This window comes from Salvelinus sp. IW2-2015, linkage group LG13 (genome assembly GCF_002910315.2).
Source record: "Salvelinus sp. IW2-2015 linkage group LG13, ASM291031v2, whole genome shotgun sequence".
Lineage (NCBI taxonomy): Eukaryota > Metazoa > Chordata > Actinopteri > Salmoniformes > Salmonidae > Salvelinus > Salvelinus sp. IW2-2015.
In genome coordinates, this window is record NC_036853.1 from 15,805,093 (window position 1) to 15,832,379 (window position 27,287).

At 42.4% G+C, this 27,287-nt stretch overlaps 2 protein-coding genes across 3 annotated transcripts in view; both read right to left on the reverse strand.

The window, feature by feature from the left end:
• The window catches only part of LOC111972197 (cytosolic carboxypeptidase 6-like), a 464,364-nt gene that overhangs the window by 105,151 nt on the left and 331,926 nt on the right, over nucleotides 1-27,287 (reverse strand). The window contains exons 6-7 of the mRNA XM_023999099.1: nucleotides 27,186-27,225; nucleotides 26,653-26,685 (exon numbers count right to left, since the gene is read on the reverse strand). Coding sequence (XP_023854867.1) covers nucleotides 26,653-26,685; nucleotides 27,186-27,225 — 73 coding nt within the window. The remainder of the gene's footprint in view (nucleotides 1-26,652; nucleotides 26,686-27,185; nucleotides 27,226-27,287) is intronic.
• LOC111972196 (BEN domain-containing protein 5) lies at nucleotides 1,103-11,172 on the reverse strand. Of its 2 annotated transcripts, none has more exons than XM_023999098.2 (6): nucleotides 10,883-11,172; nucleotides 9,674-9,804; nucleotides 8,635-9,052; nucleotides 7,727-7,875; nucleotides 6,692-6,905; nucleotides 1,103-6,574 (listed from the first exon to the last, which is right to left on the reverse strand). In XM_023999098.2, exons 1-6 carry the CDS (start codon nucleotides 11,061-11,063, stop codon nucleotides 6,378-6,380), a joined length of 1,290 nt encoding a protein of 429 aa, XP_023854866.1. In that variant the 5' UTR covers nucleotides 11,064-11,172; the 3' UTR covers nucleotides 1,103-6,377. The 2 variants fall into 2 exon arrangements, with proteins under 2 accessions (XP_023854866.1, XP_023854865.1); XM_023999097.2 differs by having other exon boundaries at nucleotides 8,575-9,052.

A 27,287-nucleotide genomic window follows, 5' to 3' on the forward strand; every position in this document is an offset into this window, starting at 1 on the left:
GCTAAGAGTCAAAGTCGGTTGTATAGCGGAGGTGTGACCGGTTTGCAAGGACATTTATTTTTATAACATTTCCTTTCTGTATAGGCCAGCTCTGGGGTATGGTGACTGTGTGAGGGTCCCCCCCAGGACACACTGATGAGCCACCCCCCTCCCCCCTTTCAAACTCTGGTGCCCACGGACACATTCACAGATGTAGGCTCCCTCTACTCCCCCCACCTCAACTAACACAGGAACATGTGGTATCTCAGAAAATAGACTGTTCTTAAAACTCTCTGTGCATGTATCTCTGGCTCCAAGAAACTAGGGACTTTAAAAGACAACATCATTACAGCAGAGCCACAGATATGGAGTACATATAAACATCATATATCTATGGCTCTGGTTCACAGTACTTATTGAACACGCTCTCAATTAACATATTTAAAAAAAATATTGATACGTATATATTGATGTATTTTTTATAAATGTATATTCAGCAGCAAGAATGAAGGAGATTAACAAGGAGTGAAACAACTTTTTTTTTCAGAGGTCAAATTGACAATTTTTTGACATTCTTCAAATTGTCACATATCAACATGAAGATGTCAGGACATTTCACACCCATCTATAAAACGTTTTTACAAGATACAATGAATGGTAAATGTCATATTCTCTTAGAGAGGTAAGTTCACAACCCTATCCAACCCAATATCTAATTTCCAGTTAAATATTAGAGACACTGCCAAGAAATACCCTTATAATGTAATTGCAATCTGTCTGTAGAAGTGGTCACAGCATTGACCTGTGGATAACCAAACATTTGCTGAGGACCAAATCTATCTTTAACAGAACTGCCCAGTCCAGTTTGAAATTGGTTTTAGCACAACTGCCCATAAAGCCAACATGCAGCAAAATAATAGCAGTATTTGGATAAATGGTGATCTGAGATGTGCTTATGAAAAGTTACCTTCTCAAATCTGAAGCATGCCAAAATGTACAATTCCTAGATAACTGCTTAAAGTATATTTTAAAATAAGCAAGGAATTATGATTTACTTCACTTAAAACAGCAGAGTTGATTTAGCTAAAACCAGAATGTATCTGATAGTATTTGCAAAGTGTAGTTTAACATTTTAGAAATGTGATTTGTCATTTATTTTAGGATCACCAACTTGAATAACATACAACTTAATGAGAATAAAAACATAGAAAAAATTAGCACCATTTGAGGTAAGAGACAGATCAGTTAACCCGTTTGCTGGTAGCACCATCAACCAGTGAAAAGGAGCAATCAGTTGAAATACATTTTTGGAGACAACTGGGCATCCATTGACAGTAAGCATTTTTACAAAACTGATTTCCTCATAATATCAACTGTGTAGTACTGAGGTGTTACGAGTTTACATATACTGTACATTTGGAAAGGAGTTATCAATAAGGTATTTTCCTATAGTTAAAAAATATATATACATCATACACGAACACAAGAGAAGCAATGAGGTAGGACAGTGAAGCTAGATGAAGTATACTTGCCAATGAATTGTGAAACTACACTTAAAGTTCCCCAAGCCCCTTTCTCATTTAGAGTAAGCTTAACATTGGCCTTTTCTCAATTGGATTTGCCCAACTCCTGCATCCTCTCCTCTGTCCTCTCTCGACTCCTTTTGAAAAACATCAAAAGGTAATCGAGGAGAGAGAACATGGATGAAAATACACCTGTATGAAATGAGACTCCTTCTCCACTCACGTGTCATCAGGCAGTGACATTTACATAATAATACTTGTAAAGCGCTAAAAACATTTAGTTAGTTGTGCAAGATATTTTATAGATGAAAACTATAACTAGCATAGTTTTAAAACATATGCATGTTTTTCTCCGACGACAAAACAAAAGCTGATTCAAAAGGAAGTGTGGCAGACTTTAAAACTCTTCCGCGAAGGACTAAGGTTTGATACAAAACAAAAAAATATAATTTTAACCTTTAACTAGGCAAGTCAGTTAAGAACAAATTATTATTTACAAATGACGGCCTACCGGGGAACAGTGGGTTAACTGCCTTGTTCAGGGGCAGAACAAGATTTTTACCTTGTCAGCTCGGGGATTCGATCCAGCAACCTTTCGGTTACTGGCCCAACTCTCTAACCCATAGGCTACTGTACCTGCCGCCCCATCCTTGATGAAAGGTGGTTATCGAGGAAGGGAGGCCACTCTTCCGTTCACCTACTAACGAATTGACATCTCCTCAACACTTATCGGTTTCAGGGTCATGGAGGAGAGAGAGTAAAGGACGGACTTTTGCCCAAATGAGAAAAAGCCATTGTATCCGAGGTGGTGATATTGGGCTGAATCACACAGCACTGAGAGAGGAAGAGAGAGCAGTGGGACTCACTGCTATAATGAGGTTATGACAAACAAATCTTCCATATGTAAAACCTCATATCCACTGCATACCTAAGGAAGTGTCGTCAGTACACCTAGTGGCTGTGATAGGAGGAACACTGGGCAGTTTGGTGGGTTAAACCTGGACTGGTCCTCAGCATCAGCATGTTTTCATGAACGGGTCAGCCTTTCAGTTGACAAGTCTAATATTATATCTTCATCGCTATTTAACCATACCCCCTTTTTTGGCATCAGAAAACAAACGAGTAAACAACATTAAAAACATGTGTCACAGGAATTCATCGCGGGCCACACAGCAGAACAGTTTTCACACAAACTAAAAGCTTTAAAATGCATGTAATGTAATACATACTGTGCGCAAGGACTCAACAGGACCATGTTGATTTCTACAGAAATGATAGCAGGACATCTACATTTGGGCGAATTTTTTAAAACAAAAATATATTTAGTCTCTGTGGTAGCTTAGATAACTCTGGACTAAAACCTTGGCAAGGGACATTTTTGTGCAAGTTCAACCCCCCTCTCCATTATCAGCATTCAACATTTTGGCTTAATATAACCACTCACCTACAACAACACTCAAGATACCCAGCATCTTTACACATTCAGTTAAGAGCACACAATCCAGTAGTGATGCACATTTTCAATGTCCTTGAATTTGTGAATCACTTTAGATGATGAAAAAGCACAGTACAGTCCCTGCTTGTTTCATATGTCAACTTGCCCGGATCCCCCCAGCCAGTCCCCATGCTGTCTGTTTGTACTAAGCTCAGGGATCCTGCCAGCCCTGTGGATCAGAGCTGCCCTCCCCTGCTGTATAGCCATTCCAATACATGACCTGTCTGGTAACACAGATGGATCCAACGTTTAACCACAAGAGAGAGAATGGCACCTAGTGCAGTCTGGGGTTTAGCGTGCTTCTACTGTCAATAACAGCAAAGCTATAGCAATGCAACAAGACACTTTGCCTATGTTTTCTTAAGCATCCTCTGGGTAGCCATAGGGATCACTGGCTGTGAGGGCTGAGTGAGGCCAGGCCATGTACTGTATACCTAATGTCCAGGCCCACTTTTAACCATTAGCTGTCTAAATAGCTGGAGGGAGGGGCCAGTTATAAAGCTTAGCTTTCCTAACAACTAGCTACTCCTCAGCACTACAAAATATGGGGAAGGTGCAATTTCTCACATTTGAAAAGTTGTCTGTAAAAAGAACAAACAGCAGACTGAGATCCATCCGTGTCCAAAAAGGACTGTTTTTTTTGTTGCCGATCATTCAACCAGGATATAATTCCAGCTGAACTTCCAGTGTTTCCAACTTCCCACTGAACCCTAATCTACATCTTTAAAAAAACACATAATTGAAATAGTGGGGCCAATTCAAAGCACATAAAAATAACTGTCAAAACATGGAAAAAATAAACAATGGGACAAGAGAGCAGCAGACAGAGGATTAGCGCAACATTTTAAAGACCTAGCTAACATACAGTTCCTCTCTGTATAGCTCTACTGTCTGGTTCATACAGAAAGGACAAAAACACATCCTTTACAAATTATTTTCATGCCTAAAGCCCATTCCAATACCTGGGGAGTGGCATGTTGGTGGGAATAGGCAAACCCTGGGGAATATAAAGCACTGTGTGCCAGAGGCATAGCTTACTAAGGACCACTCTTCACACGTATTCAGTTCATACAAATAAACCAGAACTCAGACCTATCAGGGCCATTTAAAAGGTGCATCGATTATTATTATTAGTCTTTTTTCTTCTTCTAAATAGCCAAAATAAGTTGAGACCAAATCGGGTTTTGCAAACAAATCCATTTCTTTACAAATGGAGAATCTGTCACAAGAGATTTAAAGTGCGTTCATTGATTGATTTGAAAATACAGCCCGTCCTTAAAATAGGGGAAATTTAACCCTTCCCTTCTTTTCAAAGTTGATTTATCTGAAGTCAATTTGACCACGACTTTGACCTTTGTGCTAGAGACAAATGGTTTTCTGTGCAGTAAAGATATATCTTTGATGATCACAAGGACATCAGTATGTTCTCCCTGTGATGTTCAGAGGCCGAGGGACAGGGATCTGATGTCATAAATGTTATAAAATCAGTAAATCAAACATTTGGCTAAATGTTAAACAGTTGGGTCTATCAACTTAGGGATAAAAGCATATGAAAGAGGACATTCTCAGCTACTGGAAAATAAATACATTTTGGGAGGTTAAAGTCATTTGTGATGTACTTACTGTACGGGTTCAAATTGAGTTGTAGGCCGAATCGAACATAAGGGAAGGGTTATATTGACTCCTAAAGACATCACTTTAAATTGCGGTTTGCCTAGTTTATTTTTCATAGAGATTACCGACGTGAGAGAGACGTCTTTTCTTTGAGTTTATATGCTTCTAATCTACATTTGGATACAATATCAAGCTTAAAGACCCCAAAAATGTACATAAAAATTACCGCCAGGTAACAAAGGAATTACAATGTCAATAGAAAGAAACACAGGAGTTTACCATGTTAATGTGTAAGTCGGACTAAAAACTGAAAAGTACATGACTTGTGAAAAGAGACTAGTTATATACACTAAAATATCCCCACATATGGTAGCTTAACAAAACATTGATCGAACTGTAAGAAATACAAAAGAAAAACCATAGACACAAACAAAAATACATAGAAAGTGAGGAGGCAAAAAGGCTTGACAGGCAGACCTGCAGGTGATTCACAGTTAGCCACATGGTCACAGTTGAGAATTCAATCCGCAGCATTTAGTTCCAGGTTGCAGACAGCCAGACAAACCGTTTGGGGAAAAAACATTTGAAGAGTTCTGATGGCATGTCATTGGAAGTTGTCACTATATAGCAATTCATTTCCAGTGGTGTGCCTCAAAGAAGAGGGCTGTGAGAGAGCAGGAATCGTGCTTTATCCAGGGATCTAGCCAGAACACTGACCACTGCAGACAGCTTTACCCACAGCCAAACAAACACAGTACCTGACAAACTTCCACATTCAGACACCAAAGTGCAGTTTAAAGATATCAGCTTAACTTTAGATTAAAATCACATCTTACTAAATAACTGGAGGACACAGTCCCCAATGATTCCCATAAACATAAGGCCTTTCTGGGCTTAAAATCTTGTACCACAACTCCAAAACAGTCGAACGATCTGCAGGACAGCTTGAATAAAGACACTACTACAACAATCACATTTATGTAAACTCAAGTTGGATCTCTCAAGTAGGGTATACACACTGTAAATCATTATCCAGAAAACATATCTTCTCAAGACCGTTACACGTCTGATGTGGACAAGCACCGCAGACAAATAATGATAAACCTCTCTTTACCAAACTTAATGTTCATTGGTGCTCTATACTATGGAAATCCAAATGGCATATTCCCATGGTAACGAAACCTCAAACCTTGCATCCCATCTAGATAACCACACAGCAATAATCTCTCGGGCAACAGAATATCTGCGCAATGTGGCATGTATCAATTAAGACATGTATATCAGAGAGACCCTGTTGAAAAGTGCGTATTAACATCCTCCCCACGTCACTTTAAGTACCAATAGCACACACAGAGACCTCAACACTAAGGCCTTCAGTGTGGCTAACCTCTCAATCACGACAAACTAGCATGATTATTCCAGAATATCTTCTTACAAATCAGAAGTTATTTTTCAAGGGAAATCACTAAGAATATTAGGACACAACGTCATGTTCTGACACAGAATATTTTGTTGGAGCACCACTGCATTCTCTCACAACCAGATTGATTTAAGAATCTCTCACACCAGTTCATATGACACACCAAAACGCTTAAAGGTAAAGCTGTCTTGCAGGTAAAGCTGTCTTACAGCTGATGGATTAGGGCCTTGGGCGCCTACTGAGGATCTCTAGTGCTGGCCTGGCACACATGAACCTACCCACCCTCTTCTGTTTCGGCAGTCCAAGAAAAGAGAATGAGCTCTAGTATGGTGACAACTTTTCATCACTACATGCCATCGTAGGTGAAATTCTCCATCTTGACAGTTTGTCTAATGAGCAGCTTCGATTCCCGCCTCTCCTCGTTCTTGATGGATTTGTTGATATCCATAATTTTTTCACAGATGTATTTGTTCACTTTGGACAATCTTTGTGTGATCTCTGCACCGTCCGCCGTTTCTTGAGACACTCGGTCATACAGACACTCTGCAAAAAAGGGAAATAAATAAGTGTGTATTGTTCATCAAATCACAGAGATATTCCAAACGTTTTGAGTTGCAAAAGGTGCCCAAAACATCTGACAACAGGCCTATACAGTTTTACCTCTGACTATTTTGAGCTTGCTTGGGGAGAGGGGGGGCTTGGGAAGGGCATCTTTCTTCTTTTTGGTGGCCACACCAGTGACACTCCTGTTCTTGAGGGTCTCAGTGCCCCAGATCATGACGGCCAGGTTCTTGGTGAACTTGGAGTCTCCCTGTGTCCGCTGGAGCTGGTGCCACTTCTCTTCCTGCACCCAGATGCCCCCGCCCAGGTGCACCTGCAGTAACGCAGCACAGATATGTAGTGAGGGTCACCTTACACTCAGATCTGAGGCCACACTATAACCAACAGCAGCAAAGCCCATCCCACAACCATTCAACCCAAATAAGATATCAAAAGGGCCATGTTTCAGTAGCTACATAAATAAGTAAGGGGAAATGGGTTCCAGCCTGAATGAATTGCACTGAGTATTTATAATGGCATAGAACCACAGAATGACACATTGTGTAAGTCTGCACCAAACAACGCTACAAGCGGAATGACAGGCCTGCCCTGAGTTATAGGTGAGCTAATGCTGAGAGCGCCATGTGTGCCACCCTGCCTTTATCACTGAGAAGTCTTCAGGCTGGCATCCAAAGGCTTTTCTCTTCGCAGCTAATGTGCTTTAGGCCCATGGCCAGCAGACAAGCTTTTCACTGCTCTTAACTTAGAGGAACCCTTTCGCTATTTTCTTTCTAGGGCTACCTGTCAGTCACTTAGATTCCTCTGGTAGAAATAATTAATAGCAGGCAATGTGTGAGTTCTAATTTGCTTTTGTTCTTCACGCTTGAACTGAGAGGCTCTCTGCTTGTAACACAAATTCCCCCGGCATGTGAAGCAGGCAGAATTACGTGTGTAGCCCTGCAACCACTAACAGGGCAATAAACAGTGCTGATGCCGAAGCTATAATAAGGACAATCATCTCAGCCTTGTTTACCCTCAAGGAGAGGAGAAGGCTAATTTAATGCAAGTTTATGTGTAAGGGAAAATGCAATGCTTCCTCCCCATCAAAGCGACCACAGCGAGGAAGATGGGGGGGCTGGAGGTGGTGAGACTCACCTTGCCATCATTAAAAGTGTAGACTGTTCTTGGGGAGGGGGAGTGGCTGGAGCTGGTATTGGCCTCTTCTCTGCACACTTCCTGTGGCTCAATGATGGGCTCCACCACCTCTGCTTTGATTGTCTGAGTGCCATTGTCATGCATAGGCTCTGTATGAGGTGCAAAATCAAAAGTAAAGTTGAGATGCATATCTCTAGGCATATTGTGTAGTCTCTCAGGAACAACAAGCCTAAAGCACTAACAGAGGCGTTGACTCATCCACAACAGCATGTGGTCAGGGAGTTCTAGTCTTAGCTTTGGACCAGTACATGCAGCAAGGCTTCCCTGTGCACCGAGACAGCGGGACTATTTTAGCCCAGTAAGCTGGCTTGGTGGCTGGCCACACTAAGCTCTAATGTAGCTGATGAGTTTTAATATCGGTCAGCGCACTACATTCCTGATCCCAAAGCACCCTGGCCAGTCTAATCTTTAGCCTGTCCATTAGACCGCCTGGCCCCCATATCACACCCCAGGGGCCCCAATGCAAAACATGTGCAGCTGGCCATGGGACTGGCTTAAAGGGAAATCCACTCAAAATTTTTGTATTCGTTTTTGTGGAAGAACCATTGAGTGAACAAGCGCTTGACACTCAATATTTATTAAAAAAATTTGCAAAACCAAACTCACTGATACTGATTCCCCCCCTCTCAAAAACAAATGCTAACAACCAAATACTTCATAACTTCTGTTATCAACTGTGCATCTGATCACTAAAAGCAATATAAGAAGGTACCCAAACCTACAAATTCAAAATCCAGACAACTCTAAATGTGGCTGACACTAGTCTAGTAAAACAGTTTTTTCTTAACCTGAACAGATGTGCATGGGAGGCTGCAGTGAGAGGTGACTGGAGAGTGTGTGTCTCTCACCGCTGCCCAGCCTCATGAGGAGCACATCCTGCAGCCTCCTGTTGAAGTCACGTAACTCCTTCACTTCTGTCAGCAGGCTGCCATACTCCTTCAGCTTCTTGGCCTGCTGGACCAGTTGCCTGCGGGTTCTCTCCAGCTCCTGCTGTAGCCTCCTAACCTCCTCCTCCTGCTGCCTGTAGCTGTGGACCAGCTCCTCATACAGAACCCGCGGTACCACTGCATCCTCAGGCCCAGAGTCTCCCTCCTCCTCTTCTTCTTCTTCCTCCTCCTCCTCCTCCTCCTCCTCCAGCCTGTCCTCCTCCAGGTCCTCCTCTCCCTCCATGCAGGAACTCACAGCGTTCCTCTCCAGGCGGGCCACCACAGCTGCCAGGCTCTTGGAGGAGTTGGCAGTGGGACGCCCATGGTCCTGTGTCTGAGCCTGTGGAATCAAAAGGGACTTTATGCAGTTAATCATTGTTTAAAGCACAAGGAATATGAATGTGATAATGATGTGGAGACTGCATCATCATTTCACGTTATAAGAGTGATCTGGTGTGTCATAACTGTCATAATTTCAGTTGAATAAAAACACTTATGTTACGAATGTTTGACTATGTATTTATTTTAAAATGTTGAGTGGGTGTCAAAAACCCACATATATCCATAGCTGTGGGGGGCTTTGCTTGACAAAGTGATACAGATGGGCTAAAATCACTGGGAACTGGGAAGAGTGGAGTCATGGAGTTCTTGGATGAGCAGCTCAGAGGATTTGCARCTGTCCAGAGTGCTACATGTGTTAATCCAGCATATTGTAAAATTAAAAAATAAATAAATAAAACAGCAGGGGGATTTTTAGGAAACATCCAAAACTCAGTTAGTTAAATTATCAAAAGACAAATTACCATCAGTATTCTTCATATTCCTCATGAACCGCATTATATTGGTGAAGAGGTTGAATTACACACCAACAATTTCACAGAGCCCCAAATCACAGAAATGCTCTAACAGTTTGAAAACTATGACTACTAGTTGACTAGCTACCTTGCTTAGTTGCACCTACCTTTTTATGTCTCAGTGGCAGTCGTTCCTCCCCAAAGTGGTTCTCAACAGAATTTCCCATATTCCTTGTTGACATCTTCGGAATTTTCATCTTTTTTTGCATTATACTATGTTCAAACTCATCAACGTTATCTGCAAAATAGAGCTAAGTGTCAGCAAGCATTTGATATATAAAGTCGAGACAGAAAAAAATCGAAGGGAATTTTCCAGGAGCGTTAATGGCAAATACGAGCCAGCTAAAGACCGTTCATCCATGCATCTCATCTCAATCTTGTTTCACCCATCCCTAGTAAACAAGCTGTATGTAGTTTTTGTTTTCTATCCAACTAGCTACTATAGTTAGTTAGCTATCCAGTGTGGACCGAGAATGGTTAACTAGCTACAGCACGACAAACAACAACAAACCTAGTTAATGCACTCAACTGACATTAGCCAGGGACTGTTCAAACACGAGGATTAGTAATCTAGCTAAATACCCTAGCTACGGTAGATGGTGAAAATGTACGTGTGGCTGTTCTGTTACACGATGCATTTGTGAATGCATGCACAAAACGTTACGCTCATATGTGTCGAGGAAACGTTATTAAAAGCTATAATAACCGGTGTGATGGATACATATTGCTAGTTAACTTGTATATGCAGCTGGCTTGACGTTGTCCGACCTAGCTAGCAAAGGTCGATTGATAGTGATTGCCATCACATCATGTAGCTAGCTAGCTATCATATCAACAACCATATAGAGGTGTTGTTGTGTATTGCTAGCTAAAATAACGTATCCAATGTTAGTAAACAATCTGGATGAGTAAGTGGCTGGCTAAGCTAACGCGTTAGCTAGCTAGCTGACTGGCTAGCAAGCTAACGTTAATGTCACAGTTAGTTAGCTAACGTTAGACATATTAACCAACTAAAAACAATGTCAGCAAGAAAACCAACGTTAACTAGATGTACTATGCAAATATGTGATATGACAACAAATRCCGCCCTGAAAAATAACCGTATGTAAACTAGGTAACGTTAGCAATAGCATCGTAGCGAGAACATTGTTGTCAGCTTGATAACTAACGTTAGCTAGCGAACTTAGTGTGTTTGACAGCAGACCGAAAAGGCATGTTTTCTTATTCTCTAGGAGCTGTCTAGTCTCACTTTTTCAAACAATTGAACTATTTCAATTCATAAACAATCAAACAAAGAGAGCACGAAGATAACGTACCTGCAATGGCAAGAATCTGTGCTTTGCACGGCTGGCCTGTACCATTATCTTCTGTTCTGAGAACCAGATACACCTTCTGATTATCAAAATCTGTTTTGTGCAGAGGTCTAAAATCTTTCACAGTTGAAGCGGGTAAAGCGTAACACATATCGTCTTCCAAGAACCTCACAAAAGCATACATTATTTCTCTTTGGTCTTACACTTTGGATATGGTTGACAGTTTTCCCTCTATAAGTATAAAACATATATATATATATAAACACAAAGGGGAATTGGGAAGGGCTTCTATTCTGCACTCTGCTACTCTGGCCTGGTCTATATCATTTCAGGAAATTAGCCGCGCGCTCCATCACAAGACCTTGCTAATAGAGACAAGAATGAGATTCTTATATTTTTCTTAAATTGAAAATAAATGCATGAAATCATTGAAATAATGAAATAAAGTGTATATATTGACTGACAGATAACAGGCCACACTACCTACGCATCTACCCTACATAATATCCTAAAGTAAAGTAAAGACAATGGCAGGAATTCAATCAAACCTTCATTTTAGAACCTCTTGTTTTATTTTTTTWATTTTTTTWWTWTWTTTTTTACAGTTTTTACACCATAACGTTTTTTCATGCATTGGAAGTACATTTTTGTGGCACAGAAAATGTGATTGATTTAAAGCCCACCCTTCAACTGTAACTCAAAAGGAGATGAAGGATAGCACCTTGTTGGTGATTGTGACTGCGATAAAGCACACATTTATACATCCCTCATTACAGAAATTAATCTAGAGGAATCTTTATTTTGGCATTTGTACATACAGAAATTATGGTTTGAAATACAGTAAAAGTCAACTTCCTCAACTACTGAGGATATTCAAGAAACATGGTCCCCGGTGAGCTGACTACAAAATTTCAGCTTTTTGTCCTGCTGTTTCTTTCCAGATACTTTCAGCTAGAAGAGCAAAAAAACATCATTATTGTAATCAATAAATTCCCCTATTACTTTCATTCTGCCTCTGTAGGTCCCATTGAGTCCTCAACCCCCTGGAATGAAACCAAGAGAAGAGAAGAAGGCCACAGAGATGATTATCTGGTCTGATCTCTGATTCCATTTGTTTGTGGGTGTACAAGTGTGTCTCAGTCAATGTGTTGCCTGGTGTACCTTTTAATCTTTCCCTTTTTTATTACACTAGATGACAAAGTCCATCTGACAGAAAGGGAACTGTTTGCTATTGTAAAATAGTCAGGTTGTTACACAATGGGATGGACTTCTTCACTTGTATTTTAATAGAGAGTAGCATAGTCGATAAATGGCACTAACAATGTTTTTCTGCTTCGCCTGTCGTAATCGAAAAGTAATTCATGCAGAATTTGGACGCTGTTCTCGTCTGTAATTTCATAGCATTTTTTTATTCAGATCAGACATCAAGGCTTGAGGCATAGGTTGCTGTTATGTTAGTGTGAGTTTTCCCTTGTTGAGGGTTGTGAGAGATATGGTGGTCCAGTGGAGATTTTCTCAGACGGAGAATGAGGACAGGTATCTGGATGGCTATTTAAATTGTTGTAATAGAACTTGATCTCCTATTCCAATATGGTAACTGCTTTTATCTCTGGGGGTTGTGCAAAGTACTGCAATGCTAATATTCATAGGAACATTTGTTGCATATCAGTTTGTCAATCACTGCCAGCAGCATACCACCCTGCATCCCACTGCTCGCTTGCCTCTGACACTGAGCAGGGTTGGTCCCTGGATTGGAGACCAGATGCTGCTGGAAGTAGTGTTGGAGGGCCAGTAGGAGGCACTCTTTCCTCTGGTCTAAAAATAATKCCCCAAGGCAGTGATTGGGGACATTTCCCTGTGTATGGTGCTGTCTTTTGGATGGGACGTTAAACAGGTGTACTGTCTCTCTGTAGTCACTAAAGATCCCATGGCACTTATCGTAAGAGTAGGGGTGTTAACCCTGGTGGTGTCCTGGCTAAATTCCCAATCTGGCCCTCATACCACCATGGCCACTTAATGATCCCCCAGCTTCCAATTGGCTCATTCATTCCCCTGTAACTATTCCCCAGGTTGTTGCTGTAAATTAGAATGTGTTCTCAGTCAACTTACCGGGATAAATAAAATAAACAACAATTCTCTGAAATGCTGAAATAGTAAGACAAATAACACTTTAATAAACAAGACCAGTGAACCTCACTGGTAGACAAGAGATTTCAGCAGTTTCTCATCTCCAATGAAGGATTACTGTTAATCTAATCTACTGTTTAATTGCTAGGTCCTCAAGCCCATGTCTGGCACAATAAGACCGCTCAATTCCAGGAGCTGTTGTCTTGAAGTGTCTCAGGCTTAAGACTGAACTTCCCCTATCCTACCTCAAGCAACCTGACCCCAGCATGTAGCATAACAGATCTGCACACTAATTCTATATACTGAGTAATGAGAATAGATATACTTAAAACCATTACAACTCCAAACCAAATGTAAAAATTACATTACACAAGAAACTATGAAGTTTCCCCACCCTTAAATACATAAAAGCAGCATGTTAAACACACATTTATAGCACAGTTAGAAGGTAATACAATGAAGACAAACGCTATTAAAAGAGCACTCAGGCCACATAAAGGATACATTTTCCTGAAGCTTTGGGAGCAGTTGGCACTGTAGACTTTAGTCAGTGCAGAGTCAGACATCATGTCCTGCCAATTACCTCCTCGCTGCCTCCCTCATTTATCTTTATTGGTGATACATTACCCCGTATTAAAAATAGACATGGGATAATAGCAGTAATGATGTTGATGATGGAATTAGACTGCTGAGACGGACGTCATCTCGTTGTGACTGGAATTCAAACGGGCTTCGCATTATGATCACAGCAGGTCTTTAGTGCCTCCATGCCTGTGTGTTGGACGGGGTTTTCAAGTGGACGTGGGATTTTGGTGGAAACGCTGTGACATTAGGTATGTATTAGCATAAGCGCACAGCCAATCAAAACAAAGAACCTGTGCCAATCTGTGCGATGGACAGACGCAGGCACAGGTGTGTCTGACGGCTGGCCGGGGCTGATGGCAGCAGGCTGGCATGCAGAATGCTATGCCCTTGGCCAAGCATATGAGAGTACAGCAGGGACAGCAGGATCAATTGGACAACTATTAGAAGTATGCCTTAAGATCATGTGTTTAAGGGAAACAGTCACAGGAAATGAGGGTATGGTAGTAAATCCAAGACAGGCTTTTTAAAACATGGGAGAGTCTATTTTTCAAGGGACTATTTACATAAAAATAATGCTTTTATTTTTTGGGGGGGAGTTGYGTCTTAATTTTGCCTGTTAATTAGGATTTCATTCAAAACTAGGTGACCATGAAGTAGTCAGACTTCCAAACTGACAGCAAGAGCACGAACAAACTTTATTGTGTAACTCCTTCATTAAATATTTAAAGAGGTATCATCGCTCCCCCCGCCATCCTGCAGTGTATTCTCACTGATACACTAGAGTAAATTTATATTTTCTTGAAAGAACAAATGACTGCTGCAGAAATAGTGATCATATTTCAGTGCCGGTCAATTCAGCTCATTAGGGCCACTCTTCCTCCAGGGAATTTTGTATTGATTGGCGAGGTTCATGGGGCTATATTCTGCACTCCCGTAATATGAATTCTCAAAGCTGTATTAGTATGGACAGAAAGACTATAAAGAATTGACACTACAGTTATTTAGCTGAAAGTTGTTGGCCATTTGCTGCATATACGCTACATGACCAAAAGTATGTGGACAACAGCTCGTCGAACATCTCATTCCAAAATCATGGGCATTAATATGGCGTTGGTCCCATCTTTGCTGCTACAACAGCCTCAAATCTTCTGGGAAGACTTTGCACTAGATGTTGGAACATTACTGCAGGGACTTGTTTCCATTCAGCCACAAGAGCATTAGTGAGGTCGGCACTGATGTTGGGCGATTAGGCTTGGCTCACAGTCGGTGTTCCAATTCATCGCAAAGGTGTTCGATGGGGTTGAGGTCAGGGTTCTGTACAGGCCAGTCAAGTTCTTCCACACCGATCTCGACAAACTATTTCTGTATGGACCTCACTTTGTGCACAGGGGCATTGTCATGCTGAAACAAGAAAGGACCTTCACCAAACTGTTGCCCCAAGTTGGAAGGCCAGAATCGTCTAGAATGTCATTGTACGCTGTAGCGTTAAGATTTCCTTTCATTGGAGCTAAGGGGCCTAGCTCGAACCATGAAAAACAGCCCCAGACCAATATTCCTCCTCCAACAAACTTTACAGTTGGCACTATGCATTCGGGCAGGTAGCGCTCTCCTGGCATCCGCCAGATTTGTCTATTGGGGGGCGGAAACCAACCGCACCAATGCGCAGCGGTCTAAGGCACTGCATCGCAGTGTTTGAGGCGTCACTACAGACCTGGGTTCGATCGCAGGCTGTGTCACAGCTGGCCGTGACCGGGAGACCCATGAGGCCGTGCACAATTGGCCCAGCGTCGTCTGGGTTAGGAGAAGGTTTGGCCGGCCGGGATTTCCTTGTCCCATCGCACTCTAGCTACTCCTTGTTGTGGGCCGGGCGCCTGCAAGCTGACTTCAGTCGCCAGATGAACGGTGTTTCCTCCGACACATTGGTGCGGTTGGTTTCCGGGTTAAGCGAGCAGTGTGTCAAGAAGCAGTGCGGCTTGGAAGGGTTGTGTTTCGGAGGACGCATGGCTCTCGACCTTCGCCTCTCCCGAGTCCATAGGGGAGTTGTAGCGATGGGACAAGACTGTAACTGCCAATTGGGGAGAAAAATGGGTAAAAGTTTTTTTTTAAATTAAATAAATAAGTCCGTTGGACTGCCAGATGATGAAGGGTGATTAATCACTCCAGAGAACACATTTCCACTGCTCCAGAGTCCAATGGCGGTGAGCTTTACACCACTCCAGCATTGCGCATGGTGATCTTAGGCTTGTGTGCGGCTGCTCAGCCATGTAAGCCCTTAACCCATTTCATGAAACTCCCAACGAACAGTTCTTGTGCTGACATTGCTTCCAGAGGCAATTTGGAACTCGGTAGTGAGGACAGACAATTTGTGTGTGCTATGCGCTTCAGCACTCGACAGTCCCATTCTGTGAGCTTGTGTGGCCTACCACTTCGCGACTGAGCTGTTGTTGCTCCTAGATGTTTCCACTACACAATAACAGCACTTACAGTGAACCTGGGCAACGCAAGCAGGGCAATACATTTGACGAACTGACTTGTTGGAAAGGTGGCATCCTATGATGGTGCCATTTTTAAAGCCACTTAGCCCTTCAGTAAGACCATTCTACTGCCAATGTTTGTCTATGGAGAATGCATGGCTGTGTGCTCGATTTTATACACCTGTCAGCACCGGGTGTGACTGAAATGGCCGAATCCACTAATTTGAAAAGGTGTCCACATATGTTTACATATTTTTTATTTTTATTTTTTATTTTATTTCACCTTTATTTAACCAGGTAGGCTAGTTGAGAACAAGTTCTCATTTGCAACTGCGACCTGGCCAAGATAAAGCATAGCAGTGTGAACAGACAACACAGAGTTACACATGGAGTAAACAATAAACAAGTCAATATACAGTACCAGTCAAAAGTTTGGGCACACCTACTCATTCAAGGGTTTTTCTTTATTTTTACTATTTTCTACAGAATAATAGTGAAGACATCAAAACTATGAAATTACACATATGGAATCATGTAGTAACCAAAAAAATGTTAAACAAATCAAAATATATTTTATATTTGAGATTCTTTAAAGCAGCCACCCTTTGCCTTGATGACAGATTTGCACAATCTTGGCATTCTCTCAACAAGCTTCATGAGGTAATAACCTGTAATGCATTTCAATTAACAGGTGCGCCTTGTTATGGCTGCAATCCCGTCACCGGGATGATATGACAACAGCCAGTGAAAGTGCAGGGCGCCAAATTCAAAGAACAGAAATCTCATAATTAAAATTCCTCAGACATTCATGTGTCTTATATCATTTTAAAGGTAATCTTGTTGTTAATCCCACCAAAGTGTCCGATTTCAAATATGCTTTTCAGCGAAAGCACTACAAACGATTATGTTAGGTCACCACAAAACCACAATAAGCACAGCCATTTTTCCAGCGAAAGATAGCTTTCACAAAAAGCAGAAATAGAGATAAAGTGAATCACTAACCTTTGATTATCTTCATCAGATGACACTCATAGGACTTCATGTTACACAATACATGCATGTTTTGTTTGATAAAGTTTATATTTATATAAAAAAATCTGAGTTTACATTGGCGCRTTACATTCACTAGTTCCAAAAACATCAAGTGATTTTGCATAGCCACATCGTTTCAACAGAAATACTCATCATAAATGTAGATGATAATACAAGTTATACACATGGAATTATAGATATACCTCTCCTTAATGCAACCGCTGTGTCAGATTTAAAAAAAAACTTACGTAAAAATAAACCATGCAATACTCTGAGATGGAGCTCAGAACAATAGCCAAATTAGCCGCCATGTTGGACTCAACAGAAACCAGAAAATACATGATAAATGTTTCCTTACCTTTGATGAACTTCATCAGAATGCAGTCCTAGGAATCCCAGGTCCACAATAAATGCTTGATTTGTTCGATAATGTCCGTWATTTATGTCCAATTAGCTACTTTGGAATTGTTTACCAAACGCGCTAACCAAAGTCACAAAGCGCRTCCACTATAACGTGACGAAATGTCCAAAAGTTCCRTAAMAGTCAGTAGAAACATGTCAAACGATGTACTGAATCAATCTTTAGAATGTTGTTAACATACATCTTGAATAACGTTCCAACCGGAGAATTACATTGACTTCAGTTGACYGATGGAAYGGAGCTCCCTMTCACGTGAACGCGCCAGTTCAATGCGTGGTCACCTCATGGCAGTGATTACTCATTCCTGTCTCCTTCGGCCCCCCTTCACATTAGAGTCATCAGACAAAGTTCTATTGACTGTTGACATCTAGTGGAAGCCGTAGGAAGTGAAAACTCATCCATATCTCGCTGTAATTTCAATGAGAGCTTGGTTGAAAATCTGCCACCCCCAGAAAAAATCCAAACAGAAAGTGGAACTTCTCAGGTTTTTGCCTGCCATATGAGTTCTGTTATACTCACAGACATAATTCAAACAGTTTTAGAAACTTCAGAGTGTTTTCTATCCAATACTAACAATATTATGCATATATTAGCAACTATGACATAGGAGCAGGCCGTTTACTCTGGGCACCTCTGTGCACCTTTCATCCAAGCTACTCAATACTGCCCCTTCAGCCATAAGAAGTTAATTTGTGGAATTTCTTTCCTTCTTAATGGATTTGAGCCAATCAGTTGTGTTGTGACAAGGCAGGTTTGGAAAACAGAAGATAGCCCTATTTGGTAAAAAAACAAGTCCATATTATGGCAAGAACAGCTCAAATAAGCAAAGAGAAACAACAGTCCATCATTACTTTAAGACATGAAGGTCAGTCAATCCGGAAAATTTGAAGAACTTTCAGAGTTTCTTCAAGTGCAGTCGCAAAAACCATCAAGCGCTATGGTGAAACTGGTTCTCATGAGGACCGCCACAGGAAAGGAAGACCCAGACTTACCTCTGTTGCAGAGGATAAGTTCATTAGAGTTAACTGCACCTCAGATTGCAGCCCAAATAAATGCTTCACAGAGCTCAAGTAACAGACACATCTTAACATCAACTGTTCAGATTGAGACTGCGTGAATCAGGCCTTCATGGTCGAATTGCTACAAAGAAACCAATACTAAAGGACACTAATAAGAAGAATAGACTTGCTTGGGCCAAGAAACACAAGCAATGGACATTAGACAGGTGGAAATCTGTCCTTTGATCTGATTAGTCCAGATTTGAGATTTTTGGTTCCAATCGCTGTGTCTTTGTGAGACGCAGCCTAGGTGAACAGATGATCTCTGTATGTGTGGTTCCCACCGTGAAGCATGGAGGAGGTGTGACGGTGTGGGGGTGCTTTGCTGGTGACACTGTCTGTGCTGTATTTAGAATTCAAGGCACACTTTACCAGCATGGCTACTACAGCATTCTGCAGCGATACGCCATCCCATCTGGTTTGCGCTTAGTGGGACTGCCATTTCTTTTTCAACAGGACAATGACCCAAAACACACCTCCAGGCTGTGTAGAGGCTATATGACCAAGAAGGAGAGTGACGGTGCTGCATCAGATGACCTGGCCTCCACAATCACCCAACCTCAACCCAATTGAGATGGTTTGGGATGAGTTGGACCGCAGAGTGAAGGAAAAGCAACCAGCAAGTGTTCAGCATATGTGGGAACTCCTTCAAGACTGTTGGAAAAGCATTCCTCATGAAGCTGATTGAGAGAATGCTGCTTTGAAGAATCTAAAATCTATTTTGATTTGTTTAATTAACACTTTTTTGGTTACAACATGATTCCATATGTGTTATTTCATAGTTTTGATGTCTTCACTATTATTCTACAATGTAGAAAATAGTAAAAAAATAAAGAAAAACCCTTGAATGRGTAGGTGTGTCCAAACTTTTGACTGGTACTGTATAGTGTATCATGAATATTTAAAATATTTTCACTGAGGTAAACATGTCAATATGACAAACAATGGACAGCAAATATCTAATAAAAAGTAACTTATTCGGGTAYATTTTAATCTATCATATTTCTATTTTTCCATATCCACAAACTGTCAGCTTACTAAACACATAGCTGTTGGGGAGGCTTTGGTCATAGGGAATAGGGCTTAATGGTTATCCCCACAGCCCCTGGAGCTACCACAAATGGAGGCAGCAAGTGACACATTGTAGGTGTTGGTGTTGACAGCACGTTGCCTGTGGGATTGCACCAGAGGCCAGCGTCGCTAGCAGGTGTGCGATGTTTGACAGATAATAGTAGATAAACTCATGCCCAAACAGAAGTTAACCCGCTGAGGGACAAGCGGTACATGAGGAGGAACTGTGCCTTTAGCCATCCAGCAGGATCCTGAAGCCAAACCTACAAGTCAAAGACACTCAGGGTCATCTCCCCTCACAAACACCTTCTCCTATAATTGGAGCTCAAAATGTATTTCAAGCTAATGAGATATCACAGCAGAGTTGTTGAATTAAGTCCAAAGAACTAAGCCATGTTTTTGATTCTTGCTGTTTTCTTTTTCTAGAAATATGTATTCATAAAATACAATTCATTTGTGTATGCCACCCACAACTTAGAGGGGGGATCTAAGTTCTTGGGATTCAAAATGAAAACACGTTATTTGCAATGGATACTCACATTTGTTTAACGGCTTGGTCGATTTTCAATCAGAGTAATAACACCATTTTGTGCCATACTATGTTTTGCACCCTGCTTCGTTTCACAGGGTAAAGTTGAGAATCAAAAGGTCCACAGTGAAACCCCCCCCCCCCCCAAAAGAAGCAAAGAGACGGTACACCGAGTGTACAAACATTAGGAAAACCTAATGTTTCCATGACATAGACTGACCAGGTGAATCCAGGTGAAAGCTATGATCCCTTATTGATGTCACTTGTTAAATCCACTTCAATCAGTGTAGATGAAGGGAAGGAGACATGTTTTTAAACCTTGAGACATGGATTGTGTATGTAAGACATTCAGAGGGTGAATGGGCAAGACAAACGTTTTATGTGCCGTTAAACAGGGTATGGTAGTAGGTGCCAGGCGGCAGTTTGAGTGTGTCAAGAACTGCAATGCTGCTGGGTTTTTCATGCTCAACAGTTTCCCGCGTGTACCAAGAATGGTCCACCACCCAAAAGACAACCAGCCAACTTGACACAACTGTGGGAAGCATTGGAGTCAACATGGGCCAGCATCCCTGTGGAACGCTTTCGACATCTTGTAGAGTCTGTGCCCTGACGAATTGAGGCTGTTCTGAGGGCAAAAGGGGGTGCAACGCAATATTAAGGTGTTCCTAATGTTTTGTACACTCAGTGTACATTTCACAACAGATAGAAGGGCCCCTTCAAAATGAGCAAACGGAGCAAGATTCCCTTTTGATTGTGACACAGTGGAGTTGCATCAAGCATCTCCTTTCACATCCAGAAAATGGAGGCAAGTTAATATGACACAGTGAAAACACAGCTCATCTTGAGCTGTTAGAACATGTAAATGTCTGAGGTGAAAGGGAACATGGAGACATGATCTGATAACCAAGTGCTGCGTGGCAGATACATCCTGACAGCTAGCTGCTCCTTATTGAGCCAACACAGGGCGCCACCGGGAAGTAAGAGAATGACAAAAGGCTGCTGAAGTAAACATGCAAACAAGGCTGCCTAGCCAACAGGTTACCATATCAACACTGTACCTGAGCAGGTTGCAGAGCAGAGACTGCTGCTGTTCAATGGGTGCTACGGTTTTTGCACTGGCTCTGAGAAACAGACAACTCCACACACACACACCAGCCCCCACCAACTCAATCCACACACACACCAGCCCCCACCAACTCAATCCACACACACACCAGCCCCCACCAACTCAATCCACACAGCACAGACACCACGGCATCAACCTCTATTATACACTTCCTTACTGGAGATACAAAAGGCACCCAGGAACAAAAATCCAATCTTTTTTTTCTATAAGGATTTGCTACACAGCAGTGCTCAACAACAGTGGTGGCTCTGATGACAAAGAAATAATCACAGCTGTCTTCCCTGTTGGAGAAAGAGGCTGTGAAAATGTTGTTTACGTTTTCCAACATGCCAAACACGAAACCCATGGCTGATTATGTGAAGAGTGCGTGAAATTGTTGTATTTGCAAGGCAGGGGATATTGACTCTAGGCATAAGTAGTCAAAAAGCATGTGGGTAGGCAAGATACATGTTTTTAAAGATTCAATGCAGCTGTTTGTATCTGGATATCAAATCATTTCTGGGTAACAATTATGTACCTTACTGTGATTATTTTCAATTAAAATTGTCAAAAAAAAACAAAAAGAGCTTCTTAGCAAAGGGTAATTTCTCAAGCAAGAATTTAGCTAGGACTGTCTTGGAGTGGTCTGAGTGTAGAGGGAGAAACTGAACATTTGCAGTTATTGGCAGAGAAGTTTTGAACTCTTTCTTATTGGTCTATTAACTAATTTACCACATGGTGATGTCACCATGGAAGGCCAAAACTCCATCCAACCAAAACAGGCTGAAATTTCAGGCAGTCTTGTCAAACAACTGTTACACTAAAAGGGCATTATCATAATTTTCACAACTTCACAGTATTATTCCAACCTCATATTGTGGAAATATATATATAAACACAGGAAAATCATGTGTTTGACTGCACTGGGCCTTTAAATACTGGTTTAGGGATGCATATTTTCTAAATATTTTTCCCTATTGTGCCCCCCTACTCCCTAGCCCCCTCATATGTGCCTGCTGAATTATCACACTCATTCTCAATTCATCAGCTTGCTTTTTTAGCCACGCTTCTGAGAGGGTTTCGAAAACATCTACTGGAAAATAGTCAATATAAGGCGGCCAGAGAAGAGAGATCCCCCCTCCCTCATCTGCTCATCCCTCTCTTTGTTTGTGTTGTATAAGTCCCCTATAATGAAGTGCAGGAAGATAAAATATGCAAATTCACAGAGAAAGAATATAAATAGGGCAATATTAGGAAGTGTTGTTTTCACAGCTGCTTGATTATACAAAGCCCTGATAGTGTTTTATAAATAATGTCCCTCTCTCTCTCAGCAAGGCGCCAAGTCCTTGTGCTCCATTAAAGACACATCTCTCCGCTCCAGCCCAGCTCCAACTTCAGAGCCCAGGTATTGAGTGCAGGCCTGTGCAGCTGTCCTGCTGCCCTGCTGGCTGGAGCCCCAGTCTCATCCACACACAGAGTCGAGGCCTGGCCTGGGGAGCATAGCCAGTAGCCAGGCTCTGGGCCTCTCTCCAGTGTCTATCACACCAGCAGACTTACCCAGCATGGCACCATGAAAAGCATCCCTCTGCCACATGGGACAGAAAGCAAAAAAAATACGTGCAGACCTCAGACCTCAGCCTCTCAGACCTCTGGCATGAAATACTGCGATGCCAGTGGAAATACAAATGCACAAATGGGCTCTTTCAGTTTCAGCTTTTCACAAGGAATGAATGGCTTTCTGTATAGGCCTACATCTAGTCTACTCCAGACTCCAATTCTCTAACTTGGAGTGGCATGTGTTTGAAAAACAGAGATACACATTTTGAAAAATATTGTGGTATATATGTAAATGAAAACTGAAGGACAATAGAACATTGGGCAAAACATATTGACTGTCACATCATGCATAAGACGTGTGACGGAACCTGTCAATATCTCTCCCCACAAACAGCCCACCTTACCTCGGGCTAATTTGTTTGTGAGGCCTTTGTTTTGATCGAGGCATGCGTGGTAATTGTGAGATAAAGATAAATGAAGAGGAACTGAAAGGTATTGAGCGTTAGAGAGAGAGAGAGAGAGAGAGCTATATAGTATCTGAGGCCCTCTTTACTATCAGAGCCCAGAGCGAGTGGAGTCCCACAGCCCTAGAGACCGTGAAGACAGAGACTGAAGAGAAATGACCACACCATTAGAGATCTGAAGGTTGCCTATTATCTTTCTGCTGCTCCGATGCCTCGCACATCTATCCAAAGCTCATGAATGTAATTTACCTTTTTTACAAATCAAATCAAATCAAATCAAATTKTATTAGTCACATACACATGGTTAGCAGATGTTAATGCGAGTGTAGCGAAATGCTTGTGCTTCTAGTTCCGACAATGCAGTAATAACCAACAGTAATCTAACCTAACAATTCCACACTACTACCTTACACACACACACAAGTGTGAAGGGATAAAGAATATGTACATAAAGATATATGAATGAGTGGTGGTACAGAACGGCATGGCAGATGCAGTAGATGGTATAGAGTACGGTATATACGTATGAGATGAGTACTGTAGGGTATGTAAACATAAAGTGGCATAGTTTAAAGTGGCTAGTGGTACATGTATTGCATAAAGATGGCAAGATGCAGTAGATGATATAGAGTACAGTATATACATATGAGATGGGTAATGTAGGGTATGTAAACATTGTATTAAGTGGCATTGCTTAAAGTGGCTAGTGGTACATTTTTACATAATTTCCATCAATTCCCATTTTTAAAGTGGCTGGAGTTGAGTCAGTATGTTGGCAGCGGCCGCTAAATGTTAGTGGTGGCTGTTTAACAGTCTGATGGCCTTGAGATAGAAGCTGTTTTTCAGTCTCTCGGTCCCTGCTTTGATGCACCTGTACTGACCTCGCCTTCTGGATGATAGCGGGGTGAACAGGCAGTGGCTTGGGTGGTTGTTGTCCTTGATGATCTTTATGGCCTTCCTGTGACATCGGGTGGTGTAGGTGTCCTGGAGGGCAAGTAGTTTGCCCCTGGTGATGCGTTCTGCAGACCTCACTACCCTCTGGAGAGCCTTACGGTTGTGGGCGGAGCAGTTGCCGTACCAGGCGGTGATACAGCCCGACAGGATGCTCTCGATTGTGCATCTGTAGAAGTTTGTGAGTGCTTTTGGTGACAAGCCGAATTTCTTCAGCCTCCTGAGGTTGAAGAGGCGCTGCTGCGCCTTCTTCACAACGCTGTCTGTGTGGGTGGACCAATTCAGTTTGTCCGTGATGTGTACACCGAGGAACTTAAAACTTTCCACCTTCTCCACTACTGACCCGTCGATGTGGATAGGGGGGTGCTCCCTCTGCTGTTTCCTGAAGTCCACAATCATCTCCTTTGTTTTGTTGACGTTGAGTATGAGGTTATTTTCCTGACACCACACTCCGAGGGCCCTCACCTCCTCCCTGTAGGCCGTCTCGTCGTTGTTGGTGATCAAGCCTACCACTGTAGTGTCATCCGCAAACTTGATGATTGAGTTGGAGGCGTGCATGGCCACGCAGTCGTGGGTGAACAGGGAGTACAGGAGAGGGCTCAGAACGCACCCTTGTGGGGCCCCAGTGTTGAGGATCAGCGGGGTGGAGATGTTGTTACCTACCCTCACCACCTGGGGGCGGCCCGTCAGGAAGTCCAGGACCCAGTTGCACAGGGCGGGGTCGAGACCCAGGGTCTCGAGCTTGATGACGAGTTTGGAGGGTACTATGGTGTTAAATGCTGAGCTGTAATCGATGAACAGCATTCTCACATGGGTATTCCTCTTGTCCAGATGGGTTAGGGCAGTGTGCAGTGTGGTTGCGATTGCGTCGTCTGTGGACCTATTGGGTCGGTAAGCAAATTGKAGTGGGTCTAGGGTGTCCGGTAGGGTGGAGGTGATATGGTCCTTGACTAGTCTCTCAAAGCACTTCATGAGTGCACCCTGTAATGCACAGAGCATACGAGGGAAAAAGGGACTAAACACCATCAAGCAAAGTTAATTTAGATCAACACACTATTGTAAGATGTCCACAGAAATGGAAAGGGCATTCAGATCAATAGATTGACAATAGAATGTCTGCACCCAATCTTTCTATTGTGAACACCCGAAGCCTCTTCCCCCAGCATTTGTGTCAATAAAGGTTTCTGGATGTACAGTGTGTATTTTGGTCAGAGACTGCTAGATACTGCAGGTGTTTAGTTCAGCACCTTTCCTCTTTTCCTGTGCACACCACTGTGTGTGTGTGTGTACGATTGTGGTGGAACAATGGCCAGGGCTAATCATTATTTAGTTGTGGAGGGCCTGGAAAGGTCAGCAGTCTTAAATGTCAGACTTCAATAGAGCCAGATGCGCAATGCTCCGCTCAAGTGTCCAATTAAATAGGGAATACCGAGGTTGTGGGTGAAATGCACTTCAGATAGAGGGGCTAATGAGGGCCCCTGGATGGAAGCAGGGGCTGGGGTGGCTGATGCTGATCTACGAAGCATCCTGGAGCCCTCCTACATACACCATCTCTCAATGTGCTGCATGGGGGCCTCTCCTCTGCACCTCTCTCAGACCCCCACACCCACGGCCGTAGCCCCCACTTAGTATTATTAGTGTCCTCACACCCCCTGCACCGTCTGCAGCCCCGCGTCCCGACTGCACGTAAAAGAAAGAGGAGAGATGGGTTGGAGAGAGGACAGAAAGGGAGGGCAAGAAAATATAGGGGAGGTGGAGAGAGGATAAAGAAGAGAGAGGTGACAGGAAAAGAGTCTCTTTTATTCTTGAGGCAGAAGAGGAGAGAGTGTCTTCCTGTTGTTGCCTCTCTACCAGCCTCATTCATCTAAAAGCACAGGCTGTTTTCCATACAACGGGCATAATAACCTTCTCACAGATTGCCAGCGCCCAGTGAAGTGCCACAAGTGGGGGGAAGTGAGCAATGCTTTATTTCATTTGATTCCTTATTGTTCACCGACTGTAAATTGTGGCACAGTGCACCATACAATATGTCTGACAGGAATACAGTACAGTACAGCAGTATAGTCAGATAATACAAACTGAATAAAATGCAAAACCAGGAAAATAACCAAACTGGCCAGTGCATTGAGCAGAAGGGTTGTCACTTAAAAAAGAGACAAAGAACCTGATTTGAGGTACAACGCTAAATGTTTCCCTCTCTCTCTTTCTGCGTGTCTGGTTGCCCTTTCCAGAATTGTCAAGGTCAGAGATATTATTGTCTGGGCTCAGGAAACAAATGCAAAATAAATCAGGGGAAATTAGCAGGCTCCACGTGTCTCACATAAACATTATTTTAATCAAAGCATATTAGACCATCCAGATCCTTTAGACATATGGGCACTGTATCCTTTCTGGCGTACCCATCTGTTTCCTCTTGCCATCTCTGCAATTTGCTCCATCACCCAGCTGCTTTTCCAAGACATTGAGTTCCCCTTCCCGAGCAAAGACTCTTTACAGCAGCACCAGTCCAACTGGGGAGCTCCAGATCACAAAACACATTGCAGCTCCGCTAAGCGTCACACACATGCTGTTTCATAATACCATATAATATGAAAATAATGGACAGGAGCTACGCTCATCAAATCAAATTAAACAAAAATAAACATAATAGATATTTTGATGTCTTCATTCACATTGCTATATCATTGTGCAGACATTTTCAAAGTTGAAAGTGAATGTGAGTGTGCGGTATCAGTGTGGTATAATTATGACACCAGGTTGTCTGGTAACTGATCCTGTACTGCTGAATTATCCAGTCAACTTTTATCCCTACATGTGTACTGTTTGCTAGTAGTGACTATCATCTCTGAGAACAGAGGTTGTTTTTGTCCAGTGTCTACACTCACTCACATCCCATCAGCATCAGTACAGTTAGTTAGTAGTGGGCACTCACCAGTGCTGGTGATGGTTAGGAGATCTAGACGTCGCTGTTGCTGTAAGGAAAATAAAAATAGAAGCATGGTCAGAGATATTCAAAAGGGCTTAGGGCGAAAAT